We start from the raw sequence: 21,964 nt of genomic DNA, 5'->3' as shown, positions 1-21,964 counted from the left end.
GTCTCCCTCTTTTCGCCCAAGCTGGAGTACAATGGCGCAATCTCAGGTCACTGCAATCTCCGCCTCGTGGGTTCAAGTGATTCTCCTGCCTCAGTCTCCCGAGTAGCTGGGATTACAGGTGCCTGCCACCACATCCAGTTAATTTTTGTATTTTTAATAGAGACTGGGTTTTCCCATGTTGGCCAGGCTGGTCTCAAACTGCTGACCTCAGGTGAACCGCCCGCCTCAGCCTCCCAAAGTGCTGAGATTACAGGCGTGAGCCACTGCGCCCAGCTAAAAATTTAATAAGTAAATATTTTATAATCTAATTTGAGACCAAAAATATGTAGCAAACAGCTGGGCATAGTGGCGTGTGCCTTACTCCCAGCTACTTGGGAGACTGAGGTGGGAGGACTGCTTGAGGCCAGGAGTTTGAGGCCATAGGGAGCTATGATTGGGCCACTAAAGTCCAGCCTGGGCAACACAGCAAGACCCTGCCTCTAATAAAAATATGATCAGGAAATGAGCAGAGTATATATGTGTGCGTGGCATCAGGGAAAGTGCTGAGTATATTATTTGATGGCAACAGCAGCTGGAAGGAAGCGAGGGTGGAGGAAGGAAGCAGCTATCAGATATTCTGGGGAGGTCACAGGATCCTGCCGTGTCCCACTGTGCCTTGGGAAAGCTGTTATGTATCCACTTCAGAAGGACATCTCCATCTTGGCTCACTGCAACCTCAGCCTCACAAGTTATGGTGGAGAGAGCATCACTGGTGTGCCTGCTCGCATGGAGGTCCTGGGGTGCTGGGACCCCACAGTGTCCTAGGTGCCGTCATCTGTTACCGAGGCAGGGTCCAGCAGCTATAGCCAGAGGAACTACTTACCTTGTGAGAAGGGGACGCTTCCTAGGACCTGACATGGTTCTGGGCTATTCGTACTGTAATCAACTCCCCGGACATTGTGTGACATCAGTGTTAGACGGTCCAGGATGGCCGGGCGTAGTGGCTCAAGCCTGTAATCCCAGCACTTTGGGAGGCCGAGGTGGGCGGATCACTTGAGGTCAGGAGTTCGAGACCAGCCTGGCCAACATGGTGAAACTCCATCTCTACTAAAAATACAAAAATTAGCTGGGCATGGTGGCACACGCCTGTAATACTAGCTACACGGGAGGCTGAGACAGGAGAATCGCTTGACCTGGGAGGCAGAGGTTGCAGTGAGCCAAGATCATGTCACTGCCCTCCACTCCAGGCAACAGAGTGAGACTCCGTCTCAAAAAAAAAAAAAAAAAAAAAAAAAAAAATATATATATATATATATATATATATATATATATATATATATATATATATAAAGAAGGTCGAGGACCCTTTCTTTGGAAACAAGCCCCTTCCTGATGCAGGCCTATCAATCTCCATGCCAACCCCCACACTTTTAGCCTGGAATGACCACAGCATCTGCAGCTGATGTCTCAGAGCCTTCGTGCCCTCCTGCTTAACTCCTCATTCCTCCAGCCCTGACTACGGTACCACCCATCCAGGGATCCCTTCACCCATGTAGGGAAGGGATTGCCCTTCACCCTTCACCCTCTTCTGCGGTGTGCCCACAGCCGTGCTCCCGTTTTGGAACAGTCAGCACACTTGCTCCACTCTGGCCATCTGTGCCTCCTCCAGATTGAGGAACGCACAGGAAACATCTTTGTATTCTCAGCACCCAGCACAGGGCTTCCTGACCTCCTGGTGGCAGCCAGCAAACCTGAGTGGGCCAGTGGGTGGGTGGATGAATGCAGGATGCAGTGAGTGAGTGAGTGGTTGTGTGAATGAATGCGGGATGCAGTGAGTGAGTGGGTGAATGGATGAATGCAGGATGCAGTGAGTGAGTGAGTGGTTGTGTAAATGAATGCGGGATGCAGTGAGTGAGTGAGTGGGTGAATGAATGAATGCAGGATGCAGTGAGTGAGTGGGTGAATGAATGAATGCAGGATGCAGTGAGTGAGTGAGTGGGTGAATGAATGCAGGATGCTGTGAGTGAGTGGATGAATGAATGCAGGATGCAGTGAGTGTGTGAGTGGGTGAATGAATGAATGCAGGATGCAGTGAGTGAGTGACGGGGTGGGTGGATGAATGAATGCAGGATGCAGTGAGTGAGTGAGTGCGTGAATGAATGAATGCAGGATGCAGTGAGTGTGTGAGTGGGTGAATGAATGAATGCAGGATGCAGTGAGTGAGTGAGTGGGTGAATGAATGAATGCAGGATGCAGTGAGTGAGTGAGTGGGTGAATGAATGAATGCAGGATGCAGTGAGTGAGTGGGTGAATGAATGAATGCAAGATGCAGTGAGTGAGTGAGTGGGTGAATGAATGAATGCAGGATGCAGTGAGTGAGTGAGTGGGTGAATGAATGAATGCAGGATGTAGTGAGTGAGTGGGTGAATGAATGCAGGATGCTGTGAGTGAGTGAGTGGATGAATGAATGCAGGATGCTGTGAGTGAGTGGGTGAATGAATGAATGCAGGATGCAGTGAGTGAGTGAGTGAGTGGGTGAATGAATGAATGCAGGATGCAGTGAGTGAGTGAGTGGGTGAATGAATGAATGCAGGATGCTGTGAGTGAGTGAGTGGATGAATGAATGCAGGATGCAGTGAGTGTGTGAGAGGCTGAATGAATGAATGCAGGATGCAGTGAGTGAGCGAGTGAGTGGGTGAATGAATGAATGCAGGATGCACTGCGTGGGTGAGCGAAGGAGTGGGTGGGTGGATGAATGAGGAAGTGCGAGTCATTGAACCCCAGTGTGACCGGTGAATGAGCGAACAAGGGCGTGACTGGGCGAGGAGAGATGGGAGTGAACGAGGGTGCGGTGGTTGCCGGCTTGCGCCTGAGGCAGTGCACCTGCGAGCCCGGAGGTCCAACCTGAGGCGGAGGTAACGTGCGCCGCCAGCCGGCTCCGTGTCCACGTGGACGGGGAGGGGAATGTGGGCGTGGCTAGGCGAGTTGTAGGCGAGGCGAGGCCGGGCGAGGAGCGTGGCGAGCCCAGCAGGGGCGGGCTGTGGGCGTGGCGCGCCGGGGACGGGGCGTGGCCAGGCGGGGTGTGGGCGGGGCGCGGACGCGGCGCGGCAGGGCGGTGCGGCCGGGCGGCGCGGGAGGAAGTCACGTGGGAGCGCGGGCTCACATGACTGGCCGCGCGATGGACCCGCTGCCTGCGGCTGCAGTTGGGGCGGCAGCTGAGGCGGAGGCTGACGAGGAGGAGGATCCCCCGGCGGCAGGTAGGGCGTGGGGTGACGGTAGCCCCCACCTGCCCTGGGTGCGCGGGCCGACCACCCTCGGCGGACGGGGCTCAGCCGCCGCGCTCGGCCCCCGACTCGTTTCCTGCCCCCGCGCCCCACGTTCGGCCCCGCGCCCCAGTCCCTCGGGGGTCCCCCTGCCGTCCCGCGCGCCTGTCCTTTGGGGGTCCCCGTGCTCTCTCGCGCCTCCGTCCCTCGGGGTCCCCTGCCCTCCTGCGCCGGGAGAGCCCTGTCCAGGTTACAGCTGGCCACGTTCCGAGGCGCGTTCCCTGGGCTCTCAGAGGCGTCCTCGGGGACAGTTTCCTCCTCGCCCCGGTCCTGGGGCTCTGCTCTTCTGCCCTGCCCGGTCATGCTGAGCCATGGCCCTGGGGGCCACTTCCCCGGACTTGGGCTCCTTTCCTAGCCACCTCCTCTCTCCCAAGCTCTTGTCAGTTGTGTGGTCTTGGGCCAGTGATTTCACCTCTCAGGACCTCTGTTTTCTCATCTGTGAACCGAATCTATAGATGTGTAGCTGTTATTTCTCTCTCTTTCAAGTGATCCTCCCGCCTTTGCCTCCCAAAGTGCTGGGACTACGGGCGGGTGCAGTCACGCCCGGTAATTTTTTTATTTTTGTAGAGATGGGATCTTGCTATGTTGCCCAGGCTGGTCTGGAGCTCCTGGCCTCAAGCAGTCCTGTTGCCTTGGCCTCCCAAAGTGCCGGGAGCACAGGCATGAGCCACTGTGCCTGGTCTGTATATCTTTTTTATGTCTTTTTTTTTTTTTTTTGAGACAGATTCTCACTCTGTCACTCAGGCTGGAGTGCAATGGTGCGATCTCATTGCAACCTCCGCCTCCCGGGTTCAAGCGATTCTCCTGCCTCAGCCTTCTGAGTAGCTTGGATTACAGGCACCCACCACGACGCGCGGCTAATTTTTGTATTTTTAGTAGAGATGGGGTTTCGCCATGTTGGCCAGGCTGGTCTCGAACTCCTGACCTCGGGTGATCCAACCACCTCGGCTTCCCAGAGTGCTGGGATTACAGGCGTGAGCCACTGCACCCGGCCTCCTGTATTTCTCTTTAAGGGATTTGGGTTAATGAGACTAAACATTAGAAGGAATACAGGAGGGTGCCCGTTATTTCTAGATGTTCCTTCGCTGCCAGAGAAGAGATGTAGTTGGGTGTTGGTGTGAGTTACGGTTTCTTCTTGGTGGGGGCACAAGGAATCCCCTTGCGGGGAGGTCTGGCAAGGTGTCGCTGAGGAGGTGATGACTGAAATGAGTTCTAGAGGGTTGGTAGACAGTTTCTTCGTCAGGGAGAAAGGGCAGTGGGGAGCAGGGGAGGGATTGTTGCATTGGGTGGGCATCCTCGAGGTGAAGACTGTGTCTAGAAAGAAGGTCCTTCCAGAATGGGTCTTACTTTTTCCTTTCCGTTGTATCAGTGTAAGGGGGGGCATGTGATAGTTCTCAATGGTTAGAACATTGTGTCCATGAAGTCACATGTTGGAGGCCAGCGTGGGCCCCAGGTGGGACTCCTTCCGAGGAGTCACTTAGGAACGAGCGGTTACTTAGGAACGGTAGGCTGTGATTGGATCATAGGCTGTGATTGGATCGGAATGCGGCTGCTACCTCAGTTTGTAAAGCAATTTGGTGTTGCTGGAGGGGTGGTGGTTCAGGGGTCCTGTGCAGGTATAGGGGACTGTATTTTCTTCAGGACTCACGGAAGTAGACTCCAGAGGCTACCATAATGGTGTGATTTAGAGATAGTCTGAGCTGTGTACGCCCGAGGGAGCTGTGTCTCTGGGAGACTGCCCTCCCTTTGATGTGGCCTGGAATTCCTGTAGGTAGCTGGCTTTTTCTGGGGGCAGTGGTGATTTTATCACGAGTGCTAATGGGATCCACAGATTGGGGTAGCTGGGACAAGGGAGCGCTTCACAGTGCCCTTTCTGGTAACCAGGCAAGTCTGAAAGTGGGGCTCACAGACTCTCAGGACGTAGCCTGTCCTTCTGGTTGAAACTTGGTCATCATCCTGGCAGGGAGGTGAAGTGGTATAGCAGAGGTCTTTTTTTTCTTTTTTTTTTTTTGAGGCGGAGTCTTGCTCTGTCGCCCAGGCTGGAGTTCAGTGGCTGGATCTTGCTCAGTGCAAGCTCCGCCTCCCGGGTTCACACCATTCTCCTGCCTCAGCCTCCCGAGTAGCTGGGACTACAGGCGCCCTCCACCACGCCTGGCTACTCTTTTGTATTTTTAGTAGAGACAGGGTTTCACCGTGTTAGCCAGGATGGTCTCGATGTCCTGACCTTATGACCTACCCCCCTCGGCCTCCCAAAGTGCTGGGATTACAGGCGTGAGCCAGTGGGCCTGGCCTAGCAGTCTTTTTACACTGAGAAAACTAAAATCCAGAGGTAAGTAATTTGCCCAAAGCAGGCAATGTCAAGGGAATGTGTGTTGGTGGGGACCCTGATTGGGTGGGCTGCAGTGAGAAAACCTCAGCCTTGAGACCAAGCACTGTGGCTCACGCCTGAAATCACAGCACTTGGGGAAGCTGAGGAGGGAGGATTGCCTGAGCCCAGGTGCTAGAGACCAGCCTGGGCAACATAGCGAAATCCCATCTCAAATTAAAAAAAAAAACAAAACAAAAACAGCAAAGAAAAAACTTAAGTCTTTGAATATCGTCCAGAGACTATGTGTGTGACTTACACATTCACTAAGGTTGGTTTGAAAGAGCGGTTGTTGTGCCTTATAAGTATACACTGAATTTCCTCTTTTTTAGGGTTTTGACCACACAGCCAGAGCCCACTGGTGGTATTCATGTGGGGACTGTGAAATCTCCTGCGTCTTTGGTGTTGCCAGAAAAAAAATGTGCTTGTTGTACTTTTCCGCATTAAGAGTCTCATTCTATTTGAATTATTTGAAGCTTAAGCTGCGAGTGCTCTGTAGGGCAACCCCCTTTATAAAAACTTAACTTTCACTTATGCCATGCAAGGATAAATGTGTTTTCTTTAAAAGAGAATAGAACATTGTAGATTAAGTGAAAGTCCCACCCTAACTGCAGTTGTCTCCTGTCTGTACCTGAGAGGTGACCGTTGTTCTCGGTTTGGGATGGATCCTTTTAGTTCTGTTTTCACATTTTTTTCATATGTGTACTCAGGAAATATATACTTCCTTGTATAAACGTGCTCATGTTTCCCCAGTGTAGTATATTCTTTTTTCTTTTCTTTTATTTTTATTTATTTATTTTTTTGAGACGGAGTTTCACTCTTCTGCCTAGGCAGGTGTGCCATGGCGCGATCTCGGTTCACTGCAACCTCCGCCTGCCAGGTTCAAGTGATTCTCTTGCCTCAGCCTCCCAAGTAGCTGGGATTACAGGCATGTGCCACCACACCTGGCACATTTTTGTATTTTTGGTATTTTTGTATATTTGGTATTTTGTATTTTTGGTAGAGATGTGGTTTCGCCATCTTGGCCAGGCTGGTCTTGACCTCCTGGCCTCAGGTGATCCGCCCACCTTGGCCTCCCAAAGTGCTGGGATTGCGGGTGTGAGCCGCCGCGCCCGGCCTCATCTCCTTTTTTTTTTTTTTTGAGACAGGGTCTTACTCTGTTGCTCAGGCTGGATGTCATGGCATCACTGCAACCTCAAACTCTGGGACTAAAGTGTTCCTCCTGCCTCAGCCTCCTGGGTAGCTGGAGCTACAGGCATGCATGATCACGCCTGGCCAATTTTTTTTTTTTCAGATGGAGTCTTGCTCTGTCACCCAGGCTGGAGTGCAGTGGCGCGATCTCGGCTCACTGCAAGCTCTACCTCCCGGGTTCACGCCATTCTCCTGCCTTCCTGCCTCAGCCTCCCTAGTTGCTGGGACTACAGGCACCCGCCACCACGCCTGGATAATTTTGTATTTTTTAGTAGAGACGGGGTTTCACCGTGTTAGCCAGGATGGTGTTGATCTCCTGACCTCGTGATCCGCCCGCCTCGGCCTCCCAGCGTGCGGGGATTACAGGCGTGAGCCACCGCGCCCGGTCACGCCTGGCCAATTTTTAAAATTTTTTGCAGAGACAGTCTGGCTGTGTTGCCCAGGCTGGTATGGAACTCCTGGCCTCAAGCAATCCTCCCACCTGGGCCTCCCAGAGTGCTGGGATTACAGGCATGAGACACCGAGCCTGGCTGGATTTTATATTGAAACTCTTCCTGTCAAAATATCTGATTGACCGGAACATTCTGTTCTCTGACTATGCAGGACAAGGGTTTTTCAGGGCCTGTTCTTAGGCTATGAAGCTCAATGATTGTGACATTGAGTGAGAACAGCAGTGAGTGTGGTAGGTGTGCTTGGTCGTCCGACCTGATTTCTCGGGATTGATTAATACACGGATAGAAATATGTACAGATGACCTCGGTGTATCCTGGCTCTGCCGTATACAGTCCTGTGGCCCTACACTGACTCTTTAGAACGAGGGCGAGTCACGCTTCACTTGCGGCTCATCCCATGGCATTCCATACATTCCATTCGGTTCCGAAGCTCCGTGCTGTTTGTCTTCGTTGACCTGGCGATGACTTCTTGAGTGTCATTGAGGCAGGTCCAGGGCCTTTGCTGACCCTCGGGGCTCCTTCACCCCTCCCCCAGCCTTCCCCTCTTGCCTGGGCGATTCCATGCACCCTGGGTTCCCACCAGCCCTTACCTGCAGCTGCTCGCTCATGTCAGGTTTGTTCTGTGCGTGAATACGTTGGTCAAATTTCATTGCGCTGTCACTTAAGGTTTATACTTTTTTTTTTTTTGTGAGACAGAGTCTCGCTCTTGTTGCCCAGGTTGGAGTGCAATGGCGCGATCTCGGCTCGCCGCAACCTCTTCCTCCCAGGTTCAAGCAATTCTCTTGCCTCAGCCTCCCAAAGTAGCTGGAATTACAGGCATGTGCCACCACGCCCGGCTAATTTTGCATTTTTTAGTAGAGACAGGGTTTCTCCATCTTGGTCAGGCTGGTCTCAAATTCCTGACCTCAGGTGATCTGCCCAACTCTGCCTCCCAAAGTGCTGGAATTCCAGGCATGAGCCACTGTGCCGGCCAGCTCTAGCGATTCTTGTGCCTCAGCCTCCCCAGTAGCTGGGATTACAGGCATGTGCCACCACACATGGCTAATTTTTGTGTTTTTAGTAGAGACGAAGTTTCGCCCTGTTGGCCAGGAAGGATGGTCGCTGACTCCTGACCTCATGTAATCCACCTTCCTTGGCCTCCGAAAGTGCTGGGATTACAGGTGTGAGCTACCCCACCTGGCCTACTTATACATTTTGAGCAGGGTGTGGCAGCTCACGTCTGTCATCTTAACACTTTGGGAGGTTAAGGCAGGAGGATCACTTGAGGCCAGGAGTTTGAGGCCAGCCTGGGCAATAGAGCGAGACCCCGTCCCTATTTAAAAAACAGATTTGGGGCTGAGCCTGGTGGTTCACGCCTGTAATCCCAGCACTTTGGGAGGCCGAGGCAGGCGGATCACCTGAGGTCAGGAGTTCAAGACCAGCCTGGCCAACATGGTGAAACCCCATCTGTACAAAAATCCAATAATTAGCTGGGCATGATGGTGAGCGCCTGTAATCCCAGCTACTCGGGAGGCTGAGGCGGGAGAGTTGCATTAAGCTGGAAGGTAGAGATTGTACTGAGCCGAGATCGTGCCACTGCAGTCTGGTCGACAGAGCAAGACTCCATCTCAAAAAAAAAAAAAAAAAAAGATTTGTGCATTTTATGGTGATTAAATTATGCCTCACAGTATTGTTTGCATTAGGGACAAAACCTTCTGCCCCATTTCGCTCCCTTCCATGACACACTTTTTTTTTTTTTTTTTTTGAGACAGAGTCTTACACTCTGTTGCCCAGGCTGGAGTGCAGTGGTGCCATCTAGCCTCAGTGCAACCTCCGTCTCCCGGGTTCAAGAGACTTCTGCCTCAGCCTCCCCAGTAGTTGGGATTACAGGTGTGTGCTACCATGCCCAGCTAATATTTGTATTTTTAGCAGAGTCTGGGTTTTATCACGTTGACCAGGCTGGTTGAACTCCTGACCTCAGGTGATCTGCCCGCCGCAGCCTCCCAAAGTGCTGCGTTACAGGTGTGAACGACCGTGACTGGCCATGACACACATTTTGGTAGTAAACTCCTGATGAGCAAACTTATTTTTATTTTTTTATAAGTTTATTTTATTTATATAGTTTGTTACTTTTTTTTTAAATTTTGATTTTCTCCAGAAAACAGAAACCTTTTTTTCTTTAACCATAGTATCCACAATACTATCTGCTGTGTAGCAGAGTCTCAGATATTTGAATAGAATTACATTTTTATACATTTTTATAAGATATCACATTTCTTATATCATAAGACTTGACAACACCGCAAAGATGTTTTGTTACCTTTTGTTACCAGTCTTTAAACTTGTTCATCCTCTCTCTCTCTCTGTCTCACTCTCTCTGTCTCACACACACACACACACTCACACATACACAATTTGCAAGGTAAAACGTGTCCATTTGAAGAAAGAGGAACTAACTGAATCACTGCTATGTAGAACAGATTTTGCCAGAATTTGTGGTTAGCAAGAAAGTGATGTGTTCCGTGTAGGGGAATTCTGTTTTGGTATTATTTTGTCTTTCCTGAGAAAAATGCTTCACAAAAAGAGATGTTTGCCCATCCTGTTTGCTTGGGTGGTGGGAAGAGACCGGGGGTGATGGTGGCGCTGGCTGGACGCAGGTGGCTTCGCAGGACCTGCTGTGTCTGAGAGGAGCCATGTGGTATTAGAAGCTCGGAGGCTGCAGGTGGGAGGCACAGAGCCCGAGAACACATGGAGAGCCTGGCTGTTGGTCACCAGCATTGTCACTGTCACCTTTTTTTTTTTTTTTTGGAGACAGAGTTTTTGCTCTTGTTGCCCAGGCTGGAGTGCAATGGTGCAATCTTGGCTCACTGTACCCTCTGCCTCCCGGGTTCAAGCGAGTCTCCTGCCTCAACCTCCTTAGTAGCTGGGATTACACGTGTCCACCACCACACCTGGCTAATTTTTGTATTTTTGGTAGAGATGGGGTTTCACCATGTTGGTCAGGCCGGTCTCGCACTTGGGACCTCAGTGATCCCCCCCCGCACCCGGCTTCAGCTTCCCAAAGTGCTGGGATGACAGGCGTGAGCCACCGCACCTGGCCCATTGTCACCCTCTGAGAAACTGGAGCGCCCCCACGCTCTGCGTATTTCTACTATAGAATCACCAAGAACATCACATAACTGGACGTAACGGGCAGAAGTGCTTTGTGAGAAGTGTTTTTGGGAAAATATTGGTATTAAAATATCGGGTAGGATCCGTTTTGGGAGGACTGAGGAGGGCCGTGTGTTTAGCTCCCGGAGAATCTGGTCTCCCTTTCCTGCTGTTTTGTTGACTGCGTTGTAGGAGGCGTGTTGCTGTTTCTGTGGTGTGTCGCAGGGGGTCAATGGGGGTCTTTTTAGCTCCCTATAAGCATTGAAGTTTGTGTGTTACGGAAATTTAAAGTGAAATTATGCAAAGTTTGATTCACCCCAGGAAGTGTTGTAGGGGCTGGAGAAGGTCAGGTTAGGTAATATCTCTCAAGAAGCCCAATTACGTTATTTTCCAGGAATCTTCCAAAACCTGATTTGTGCTGATGTCCTCTAGGAGCCTGATGAGCGAGTTGTAATCAGATCCAGTAACGTGCTATTGCTGTATGAATTGGCGCTTTCAGAAAATTTTGTTATACAAAGTGATATATAACAGCAAGTGCAAAAATTTTATAGACAAATCACCTGTAATTCCACCCCTTTAACAGCCGTTGCATTTTAGTATATTTCCTTTTTTCCTATGCATTGCTTTTTGTGTAGTTATCATCAGAGTGAATATGTGTCTTTATAGTTAGTTTCTTTCCCTTGACATTTTTCTACACTGCTGAGTAGTTTTCATAATTTTCTACCTAATGTCTGTATAACAGCGCATTAAGGAATATAAAATTTGTGTTTCGAAAGTGCTAATATGATAAAATTTCAGTTAAAAACAATTTCAGTTAAAGATATTCTTGCCTCATGTGTTCCAGAAAACGATGCATTAGATGGAATCAATATTAAAACTTGTCCCGGAGGCTGGGCGCGGTGACTCACGCCTGTAATCTCAGCACTTTGGGAGGCTGAGGCGGGTGGATCACAAGGTCAAGAGTTGGAGACCAGCCTGGCCAACAGGGTGAAACCCCATCTCTACTAAAAAAAATACAAAAATAGGCCAGGCACGGTGGCTCAAGCCTGTAATCCCAGCACTTTGGGAGGCCGAGACAGGCGGATCACGAGGTCAGGAGATTGAGACCATCCTGGCTAACACGGTGAAACCCTGTCTCTACTAAAAAATACAAAAAACTAGCCAGGCGAGGTGGTGGGCACCTATAGTCCCAGCTACTCGGGAGGCTGAGGCAGGAGAATGGCGTAAACCTGGGAGGCGGAGCTTGCAGTGAGCCGAGATCATGCCACTGTACTCCAGCCTGGGCGACAGAGCAAGACTCCATCTCAAAAAAAAAACACAAAAAAACAAAAATTACCCAGGCATGGTGGCATGCGCCTGTAATCCCACCTACTCAGCAGGCTGAGGCAGGAGAATTGCTGGAGGTTGCAGTGAGCTGAGATCGCGCCACTGCACTCCAGCCTGGGCGACAGAACAAGACTCTGTCTCAAAAACAAAAAACAAACAAAAAAACGACTTGTCCTGAGTTGGGCGCAGTGGCTCATGCCTGTAATCCTGGTGCTTTGGGAGGCCAAGGCGGGAGGATCGCTTGAGGCCAGGGGTTTGAGAGCAGCCTGGGTGACATAGCAAGACCTCGTCTCTACCAAAATTAAAAAAATTAACTAGGTACAATGGCATGTTCTGCTACTTCCACCTAGTTGGGCACCTCACATGGGAGGACCACTTGAGCCCAGGAGTTCAAGGTTGCAGTAAGCTACGATTGCATCACTGCACTGCAGCCTGGGTGACAGAGATGCCATGTCAAAAAATAAAAATAAAATATTGTATTATAAAAGAAATTGTCAGGTTGGGCGTGGTGGCTCACGCCTGTAATCCCAGCACTTTGGGTGCTTAAGGCGGGCAGATCACCGGAGCTCAGGAGTTTGAGATCAGCCTGGGCACCATGGTGAAACCCCGTCTCTACCAGGAACTACAAACATTAACTGGGCGTAGTGGCAGGTGCCTGTAATCCCAGCCACTCAGGAGGCTGAGGCAGGAGGATCCATTAAACCCAGGAGGCAGAGGTTGCAGTGAGCCGAGATGGCGCCACCGGACTCTAGCCTGGGTGACAGTTTACGTGAAGCGCAAGAGTACGCAGAAATAGACTCTGTTGTGTGGGGTGCTCACATGGGGGATAAGACTGAATGAAAAGTGAGGAAGATGCTATACGAATTAGGCTGGTAGTTCCCTCTGGTGGGAGGAAGGCACCCAGATCTGTCAGGGGTGCAGTAGAAGGAGTGTTTCCGGGGTGCCACTGTCTTTATTTTTTATTTTATAGAGACAGGGACTCACGATGTTGCTGAGACTGGTCTTGAACTCCTGGGCTCAAACAGTCCTCCTGCCTCGGCCTCCCAAAGTGCTGGGATTACTGGTGTGAGCCACTGCACCTAGTCTGGCTGTCTTTAATTCTTGGCCTGGATGGTGGTTACACGTGTTTGATATATAATTTTGTTCAAGTGTTCATAGAAGTTTTATAGCCCTTTCTGTGCATGCGTAAAGTATTTCATAATACAAAATAATACAATACAGGCCGGGCATGGTGGCTCATGCCTGTAATCCCAGCACTTAGGGAGGCTGAGGCGGGCGGATCACCTGAGGTCAGGAGTTCGAGACCAGCCTGGCCAACATAGTGAAACCCCGTCTCTACTAAAAATACAAAAATTAGCCAGGTGTGGTGGTGTGGGCGCCTGTAATCCCAGCTACTCAGGAGGCTGAGACAGGAGAATGGCGTGAACCCAGGAGGCGGAGGTTGCAGTGAGCTGAGATCGCACCACTGCACTCAAGCCCAGGCAACAGAGCAAGACTCTGTCTCAAAAAAAAAAAAAAGAAAAAAAAAGACACCACCACCAACAAAATAATACAAAATGTTGGGGGGACACCTGAGATTCCTAAGACAATTTTGTAGGAGTATCTGGACTGACTGCCTTAGTATTCATGCCCCAAGTCCTGTTGGATTTACCCAGAGGGAGGAGCCTTCAGGGTGAAATCCGTTTTCTTGCATCAAGGTCTGCTCCTAACAGAGGGCACTGCGGTTGCTCAGTGGAAGAGCTCCCCTGCCTCCAGCCGTTTCTGAGGCCTGACTGCTGCTGGCTCAGCCCGGTGCTCTGTTAAGTCCGGCTGTTTCGGTGGCCCCCGGCAGCACAGCAAGAAGGAGCACCCAGACCTTCCGGCATCTGCAGGAACAGCAGGGCTTGTCTGGGAACCTCACTCTCAGCCAAAAGCCAAAAGCATCTCTCTGGCCAAGGCTGTCAAGGAGAGTCAGATGATATTCATGACTGGGCACAGTTAATTATCTTCAGACCCGAAATTTTACCTCCCAGCTCCTGAGGAATTCCAGTCCAGGCCGGAGGTGGACCTGTCTTTCAAGAACCGGCCACTTACTGCCGGTGTTTTGCACCAAAAGGAGATTTGAAATTGCATTTTCAGCTCTTCAGAGTCTGGGGAGTGTCTCTGTGTGTGCAGTTTCTTATCTCAGGACGGCACGTGCGCGGTTAACTTTCCTTCCTTGGCTAGATAGGAAAGGAGGAAAGCTCCTGGAAGCTTCTGCGAAGTTTAAAGTGATGCTGTGTTATGTGCAAATGGGCGTGCTTCCCTCCAAGGTGGGTTACTCTGTGAGGCGACCCTATTCCCATTTGCCCCAGTCCTTGGGGAGATGGAATTTTTTTTTTTTTTTTTTTTTTTTTTTCTGAGACAGAGTCTAGCTCTGTGACCCGGGCTGCAGTGCAGTGGTGCGATCTCCGATCACTGCAAGCTCCGCCTCCCGGGTTCACGCCATTCTCCTGCCTCAGCCTTCTGAATAGCTAGGACTACAGGTGCCCACCCGCCAGCACGCCCGGCTAATTTTTTGCATTTTTAGTAGAGACGGGATTTCATGGTGTTAGCCAGGATGGTCTCCATCTCCTGACCTCGTGATCTGCCCACCTCAGCCTCCCAGAGTGCTGGGATTCCAGGCGTGAGCCACTACGCCCAGCTAGGGAGATGGATTTGTATGTAGTCGGTCCTTCTTTGCACAGCAGGGGTGGGAGAATGAGTCCCACTGATCCCCAACTCTTTTGCGGCGTGAGCCACCGCGCCCGGCCGATCTCCAACTGTTTGAGAGCCTGGACAGTGTGCTCTGCGTTCTCCTTGGGGTCTGCGTGTGAACTAACAAGCTGAAAAGTAAGTAGTCCTAGCCTCACTTTAGAGGTGAGGAAACTGAGGCACATGGAAGTTTGGTAATGAGTTAGGAGACAGAACTTGAGTCTGGAGGTGGGGCCTGGATAGCGGACCAAATTGAGGACTAGCTGAAATAGGTCCAGGGCAGAAGCACCTTCCCATAAGACATGCCCACCAGTGTGCCATGTCAGTTTACCATTACCATGGCAACACATGGACGCCCTTTTCCATGACAATGACTGGACAGCCCGGAAGTTACCCCCATTCTAGAAATTTCTGCCTAAATCACCCCTTAGTTTGCATATAATTAAAAGCAGGTATAAATAGGAGTGCAACACTGCCTCTGAGTTGCTGCTCTGGGTGCCCTGGTAAAGGGGTGGTTCTACTCTGCAAGGAGCAGGACCCTCTGCTGCTGCTGTGCGCGCTGCTGCTTCAATGAAAGTTGCTAACACCAGCGGCTCAGCCTTGAATTCCTTCTAGACAAAGCCTAGAAGCCTCTGGGCTAAGCCTCAATTTGGGGGCTGGCCTGCCTTGTAGTCATATGCCCGTGAGCACACAGCCAATAGGTGGTGGTTCTGAAATTCACACCAGGCTTGCGGCCACAGCTGGGACGTGGGCAGTGTGACCTGGCCTGTGAGGGTCTCTGTGGGATTTGTGTCTGGCCATGTTAAGCAGCCATTCATAGGCATGGAGCTTTCCCTCTTCAGATGGTTTTCCTTAGAGGGAGATAGTTGTACAGACCTTTCTCATAAATAACACCCTAGACAATTGTGCTAGGTCCTTTTTATCTTTTCAGAACAGGAATGCACTTTAAAGTTATGAAACAGGGCATAATGAAAGAGCATGTAAATTCAGAATGCCTGTGGTGAGTGTCGAAGTCGTTTAGTGGGAGAATGGTTACTTGTCTTGTTCAACGTTGGGTTTAAGCTCTGCAACAGGGGCTGGGCGCGGTGGCTCACGCCTGTAATCCCAGCACTTTGGGAGGCCAAGGTAGACAGATCACTTGAGGTCAGGAGTTCGAGACCAGCCTGGCGAAATGGTGAAACCCCATCTCTACTAAAAGTACAAAAATTAGCTGGGCGTGGTGGCGGGCGCCTGTAATCCCAGCTACTCGGGAGGCTGAAGCAGGAGAATCATTTGAACCCAGGAGGCGGAGGTTGTAGTGAGCCGAGATTGCACCACTGCACTCCAGCCTGGGTGACAAGAATGAAACTGTCTCAATAATTAAAAAAAAAAGAAAAAAGAAAAAAGATCAGTCTGGGCAATATAGCGAGACTTTTTCTCTGCCAAAAAAAAAAAAAAAAAAAAAAAAGAAAGAGAAAATTAGCCAGGCATGGTGGTACGCATCTGTAGTTCCAGTTACTTGGGAGGCTGAGGCAGGAGGATCGCTTGAACCCAGGAGATTGAGGCTACAGTGAGCTAAGATTGTGCCACTGCACTCCAGCCTAGGTGACAACAGAGCAAGGCTCTGTCTCCAAAAAAAAAGCTTTGCAACGTGTCTACTGAAAATATTTAGTTCATTCTGGACAACTGGGTGTAGACGGTTTGTTTCCAGTTGAGTTGAACATAAAATCTCAAGTTGAACATAAAATCTCCTTGGATTGCTAGCTCTGAAAAACCAAATCACTTCTTGAATTTTGTGAGGCACAGGCTGAGTTCCCTTAAACACGTTAAGATCATCTGAGCATCCTGGTTAACTGCTCTTGGAGTGTTGGGGTCTGTAAGACACCAGATGAGAGTCCAGCCTTCTTTGCATGGAAAACTAGGTCTTCATGTTCAGCGCAAATTTAGCCGTGGGGGAAAAACTGACTAAATATTTCTCTTCCTGTGACATTTTTCACAGTTCGTAATTTGTTCTTGCCGACTTCTGAGGTGTTACATTTTCTGGTTGATTAATTGCGTTCCTGGTTGTCTACCCTGAAGGCAGCCAGGAGAAGGAAGCACGGCTTCTTCCTTGCTATGCTTGCCGTCGATCAATAAAGGTTTGCTTACATGGATTTAATTGTATCTCACTCGGCTCATCATGCTGGGTGACTTCTTGGAATGTTCTCGGAGCGACCTAAGTTGGTGGCCAATGAAGGTGCTTCTCATTTGGCCTCTGTGAGGATCAAGACAGACTTAGCCCCGTCAGATATTTTGAAATATTTTCACTTTCACATCAGGAGACCCTAGAAAAAACCAGAGTCACTTTCAGACCGAAGCAACCACAGCCAGGAGGAGGGTTAAAAGAAAAAGCAATAAGCCAGGAATGGGTGGCATTTAGTTAAACAGAGACGAGGACTCTTTTTGGAACTCCAGCCTTCTACTTGGCAAGTTATTCCAAGATTCCCCCAATTTGCTAAAATAGTATTCCTTTTTAACTCCGGAACAAATCGCCAGGCCTCCCCTCGGATAAACGTTCCTGAAATGAGAGACCCGAGAGGTGCTTTGAGGAATGAGCTGAAGTCGAATGGACCCTTTCAGAAGGGGGTTCCGGGGGATTGGTGGGACGGACGGTTCTGATGTCCTTGGCTGGTTCCGCTTGCCCCTTGACTCTGATTTGAGTCAGAGGAAATCATCTGAGTGGTGACTATTTCCAGCACTGCACTTCAGTTTTGTGACGTGGAACCAGTGATTTTTTCCCCCCTTTGTGGTCTGGTCTCTTTCATCTCCCGTGTCCTGCTTGTGTGTATGTGGGTGTGTGGGTGTGTGTGGATGTGTGTGGGTGTGTGGATGTGTGTGGGTGTGTGGGTGTGTAGGTGTGTGTGGATATGTGTGGGTGTGTGGATGTGTGTGGGTGTGCGCCTGCATGTGCATGTGTGTGTATGTGGGGTTCATATGCAGTTCCCTGGGTCTCAGTGATGGATGGCCCGTGGTCTGTTTGTGATTATCCATGGAATCTCAGGCGTGGTCTGGTTCCTGATGAGAACAAGATGCCGTTGTCCTGTCGAGGAACCCAGCTCTCTGGGGAGCCCTGACCCTGGTCAGCAGCTTGCTCCGTCTGTGGTTTGCTCTGGGAATTTGGTATCAGGAGTACAGGCCCATTAAAAAAGAAAAGCTCAGGCTGGGCACGGTGGATCATGCGTGTAATCCCAGCCCTTTGGGAGGCCGAGATGGGAGGATCACTTGAGGTCAGGAGTTCGAGACCAGTCTGGCCATCATGGCAAAACCCAATCTCTACCAAAAATACAAAAAATTAGCTAGGTGTGGTAGCTTGCGCCTGTAGTCCCAGCTGCTCAGGAGTCTGAGGTATGAGAATCTTTTGAACCTGGGAGGTGGAGGTTGTAGTGAGCTGGGATCACACCACAGGACTCCAGCCTGGGGGACAGAGCAAGACTCCATCTCAAAACAAACAAACACAAAAAAAGACCCAGGCTGGGTGTGGTGGCTCATGCCTCGAATCCCAGTACTTTGGGAGGCTGAGGCGGGTGGATCACCTGAGGTTAGGAGTTCAAGACCAGCCTGGCCAACATGGTGAAACCCCGTCTCTACTAGTAAAAATACAAAAATTATCTGGGCGTGGTGATGCGTGCCTGTAATCCCAGCTACCCAGGAGGCTGAGGCAGGAGAATCTCTGGAACCTGGGAGGCTGCGGTTACAGTGAGCCGAGATCGCACCACTGCACTCCAGCATGGGGGACAGAATGAGACTCCGTCTCAAAAAACCAAACCAAACCACTGCACTCCAGTCTGAAGGTAGAATGAGACTCCGTCTTAAAAAACCAAACCAAACCAAAGCAAACCAAACCAAACCACTGCACTCCAGTCTGAAGGACAGAATGAGACTCCATCTCAAAAAACAAAACAAAACAAAATAACCCAAACCAAAAACAAAACAAAAAAGAGAAGCTCAAAGCCTGGGCATCATAGTGAGACTCTGCCTCTACAAAAAAATAAAAACTGAGCTGCTCATGATGGCTCATGCCTGTAGCCCCAGCTACTTGGGAGGCTGAGGCAGGAAGATCACCGGAGCCTGGGAGTTCGAGGTTACAGTGAGCTGTGATCACACTACTGTACTCCAGCCTGTATGACAGAGCGAGATCCTCTCTAAAGATAAGAATAAAGAAAAGCTTGGGCCCTGGGCAGCATGCTAGGTGCTTTCACATTTTTTGTTTTTTTAAAATGTTTCTTTAAAAAAAAAAACTTGATTTCAATAGCTTCAGGGTTGGTTTTTGGTTATGTGGATGAATTGTTGGCTGGTGAAGTCTGGGTTTTTATTGTACCTGTCACCCAAATAATGTCCATTGTGCCCAGTAGGTAAGTTTTCATCCTTCACCCCCTCCTGCCCTCTGAGAGTCCAATGTCCGTTATCCCACCCTGCCTGCTTTTGTGTACCTGTAGTTCGGCTCTCACTTAGAAGCAAGAATATGTGGTATTTGGGTTTCTGATCTGGAGTTACTTCACTGAGGATAATGGCCTCCACTTCCATCCAAGTTGCTGCAAAAGACATTATTTCATTCTTTTCTATGACTGAGTAGAATTCCATGGTGTAAGGCCGGGCGCAATGGCTCACGCCTGTAATCCCAGCACTTTGGGAGGCCGAGGCAGGCGGATCACGAGGTCAGGAGATCGAGACCATCCTGGCTAACACAGTGAAACCCCGTCTCTGCTAAAAATACAAAAAAAATTAGTCGGGCATGGTGGTGGGCGCCTGTAGTCCCAGCTACTCGGGAGGCTGAGGCAGGAGAATGGCGTGAACCCGGGTGGTGGAGCTTGCAGCGAGCTGAGATCATACCACTGTACTCCAGCCTGGGCGACAGAGTGAGACTCTGTCTCAAAAAAGAAAGAAGGAAAGAATCCCATGGTGTATATGGACCACATTTTCGATATCTACTTATCGGTCGACTGGCACTTAGCTTGATTCCTTTTCTTTGTAATTGTGAATTGTGCTGCGAGAAATGTGCATGTGCAGGTATTTTTTTTTTTTTTTTTTTTTTTTGAGATGGAGTTTTGCTCTTACTGTCCAGGCTGCAGTGCAGTGCAATGGCACAATCTCGGCTCACTGCAACCTGTGCCTCCTGGGTTCAAGCGATTCTCCTGCCTCAGCCTCCCAAATAGCTGATATTATAGGCATGTGCCACCACGCCCAGCTAATTTTGTATTTTTAGTAGAGATGGGGTTTCACCATGTTGGCCAGGCTGGTCTCGAACTCCTGACCTCAAGTGATCTGCCCGTCTCAGCCTCCCAAAGTGCTGGGATTACAGGTGTGTGCCACCATGCCCGGCCCCTTTTTTATGTAATTATTTCTTTTCTTTTGGGTGATTACTCAGTAGTAGGACTGCTGGATCGAATGATAGATCTGCCTTTAGTTCTCTGGGAAAGCTCCATACTGTTTTCCACAGATGTCGTACTAATTTTATTCCCATCGGTGGCGTATAAACATTCCCTTTGTACCACATCTACACCAACATCTATTGTTCTTTGACTTTTTTTTTTTTTTTTTTTGAGACGGAGTCTCGCTCTGCTGCCCAGGCTGGAGTGCAGTGGCCGGATCTCAGCTCACTGCAAGCTCCGCCTCCCGAGTTTACGCCATTCTCCTGCCTCAGCCTCCCAAGTAGCTGGGACTACAGGTGCCCGCCACGCCGCCCGGCTAGTTTTTTGTATTTTTTTAGTAGAGACGGGGTTTCACCGTGTTAGCCAGGATGGTCTCGATCTCCCGACCTCGTGATCCACCCATCTCGGCCTCCCAAAGTGCTGGGATTACAGGCTTGAGCCACCGCGCCCAGCCCCTGTTCTTTGACTTTTTAATAATAGCCATTCTGGCTGGGGTAAGATACTATCTCATTGTGGTTTTCATTTGCATGTCCCTCTGATGGATTACTGATTTTGAGCATTTTTCGTATATATTTGTTGGCCATTTGTGTATCTTTTTTTTTTTTTTTTTTGAGACAGTCTCACTCTTGTCGCCCAGGCTGGAGTGCAGTGGTGTGATCTCGGCTCACTGCAACCTCCGCCTCCCAGGTTCAAGCGGTTCTCCTGCCTCAGCCTCCCAAGTAGCTGGGATTACAGGCATCTGCCACCATGCCTGGCTAATTTTTGTATTTTTGCAGAGACAGGGTTTCACCATGTTGGCCAGGCTGGTCTTGAACTCCTGATCTCAGGTGATCCACCCGCCTCAGCCTCCTAAAGTGCTGGGATTACAGGCGTGAGCCAGCGCGTCCGGCTGGCCATTTGTGTATCTTTTTTTGAGAAATATCTGTTTATGTCATTTGCCCACTTTTTATTGGGGTTACTTGTTTTTTTTCCTGCTGATTTGTTTGAGTTCCTTGTAGATTCTCGATATTAGTCCTTTATAGGAGGTATAGTTTGCAAATATTTCCTCCCATTCTGTAGGTTTGCGTGAGCCACCTCGCCCGGCCAGAAAATTAATTTTTTAAAAATATATCATCTATAAAAAATTTAAATAAGAAGATAGTCTATATGGCACATTACAACTTTATGCACATGGAAAGTAATATGTAAAAATGAATATAGATGTATACAGGTTGTAGGGATGGAGTGACTTTATTTCAAAATATCTTAATGTTACATCACATTAAATAAGGTATTAAATAGGCCCCATTTATATAGCAATCAGGCAAGAGAAATAAAGTACATCTGGATTGGAAGAGAGGAAGTCAAACTATCCCTGCTGACAATGTGATATTATACCTAGAACACCCTCAAGACTCCTCTAGAAGACTCCTAGATTTGAGAGAAGAATTCAGTGAAGTTTCAGGTTACAAAATCAATGTACACAAATCAGTAGCACTGCTATCTGCCGCCAGCGACCAAGCTGCGAATCAAATCAAGAACTCATTCCCATTTACAACAGCTACAATAACAACCACCAGACACCCTAGGAATATAGTTAACCAAGGATGTGAAAGATCTCTACAAGGAGAACGACGAAACACTGATGAAATAAATCACAGATGACACAAACAAATGGAAAAACTTCCCATGCTCAGGGATTGGGAGAATCAATGTTGTGAAAATGACCATAGTGCCCAAAGCAATCTACAGAGTCAGTGCAATTCCTATCAAAATACCAACATCATTTTTCACAGAATTAGAAAAAAAATCCAAAAGTTCACATGGAAACAATGAGCCCGAGAAGCCAAAGCAATCCTAAGCGAAAAGAATGAATTTGGAGGGATCGTATTGCCTGACTTCAAATTAATCTCTAAGGCTGTAGTAACCAAAATAGCATGGTATTGCTATAAAAGTACACACAGACCCATGGAACAGAATAGAGAACCCAGAAATAAAGCTACATTTTTACAACTGACCAATCTTTGACAAAACATCCAAAAACATAACACTGGCGAGGACGCCCTGGTTAATCGGTGGTGTCGGGAAAATTGGATAGCCACATGCACAAGAATGAAACTG

The 21,964-nt window shown here is 49.3% G+C and overlaps 1 protein-coding gene across 3 annotated transcripts in view; it reads left to right on the top strand.

The window, feature by feature from the left end:
- Positions 1-3,140: 3,140 nt before the first annotated feature.
- SNX8 (sorting nexin 8) overlaps positions 3,141-21,964 on the top strand; it is a 55,456-nt gene continuing 36,632 nt past the window's right edge. The window contains exon 1 of one of the 3 annotated variants that reach the window (XM_005549016.4): positions 3,141-3,236. In XM_005549016.4, the coding sequence (XP_005549073.3) occupies positions 3,143-3,236 (94 nt within the window). In that variant the 5' untranslated portion in view covers positions 3,141-3,142. Of the gene's footprint in view, positions 5,632-9,894; positions 14,616-21,964 lie in introns of those variants that run through there. The other 2 variants (XM_065541547.1, XM_065541548.1) reach the window with 2 other exon arrangements.

Source organism: Macaca fascicularis, chromosome 3, assembly GCF_037993035.2.
Source record: "Macaca fascicularis isolate 582-1 chromosome 3, T2T-MFA8v1.1".
NCBI lineage: Eukaryota > Metazoa > Chordata > Mammalia > Primates > Cercopithecidae > Macaca > Macaca fascicularis.
Note: the sequence above shows the minus strand (reverse complement) of the source record. Positions and strands in the feature narration are given on the sequence as shown.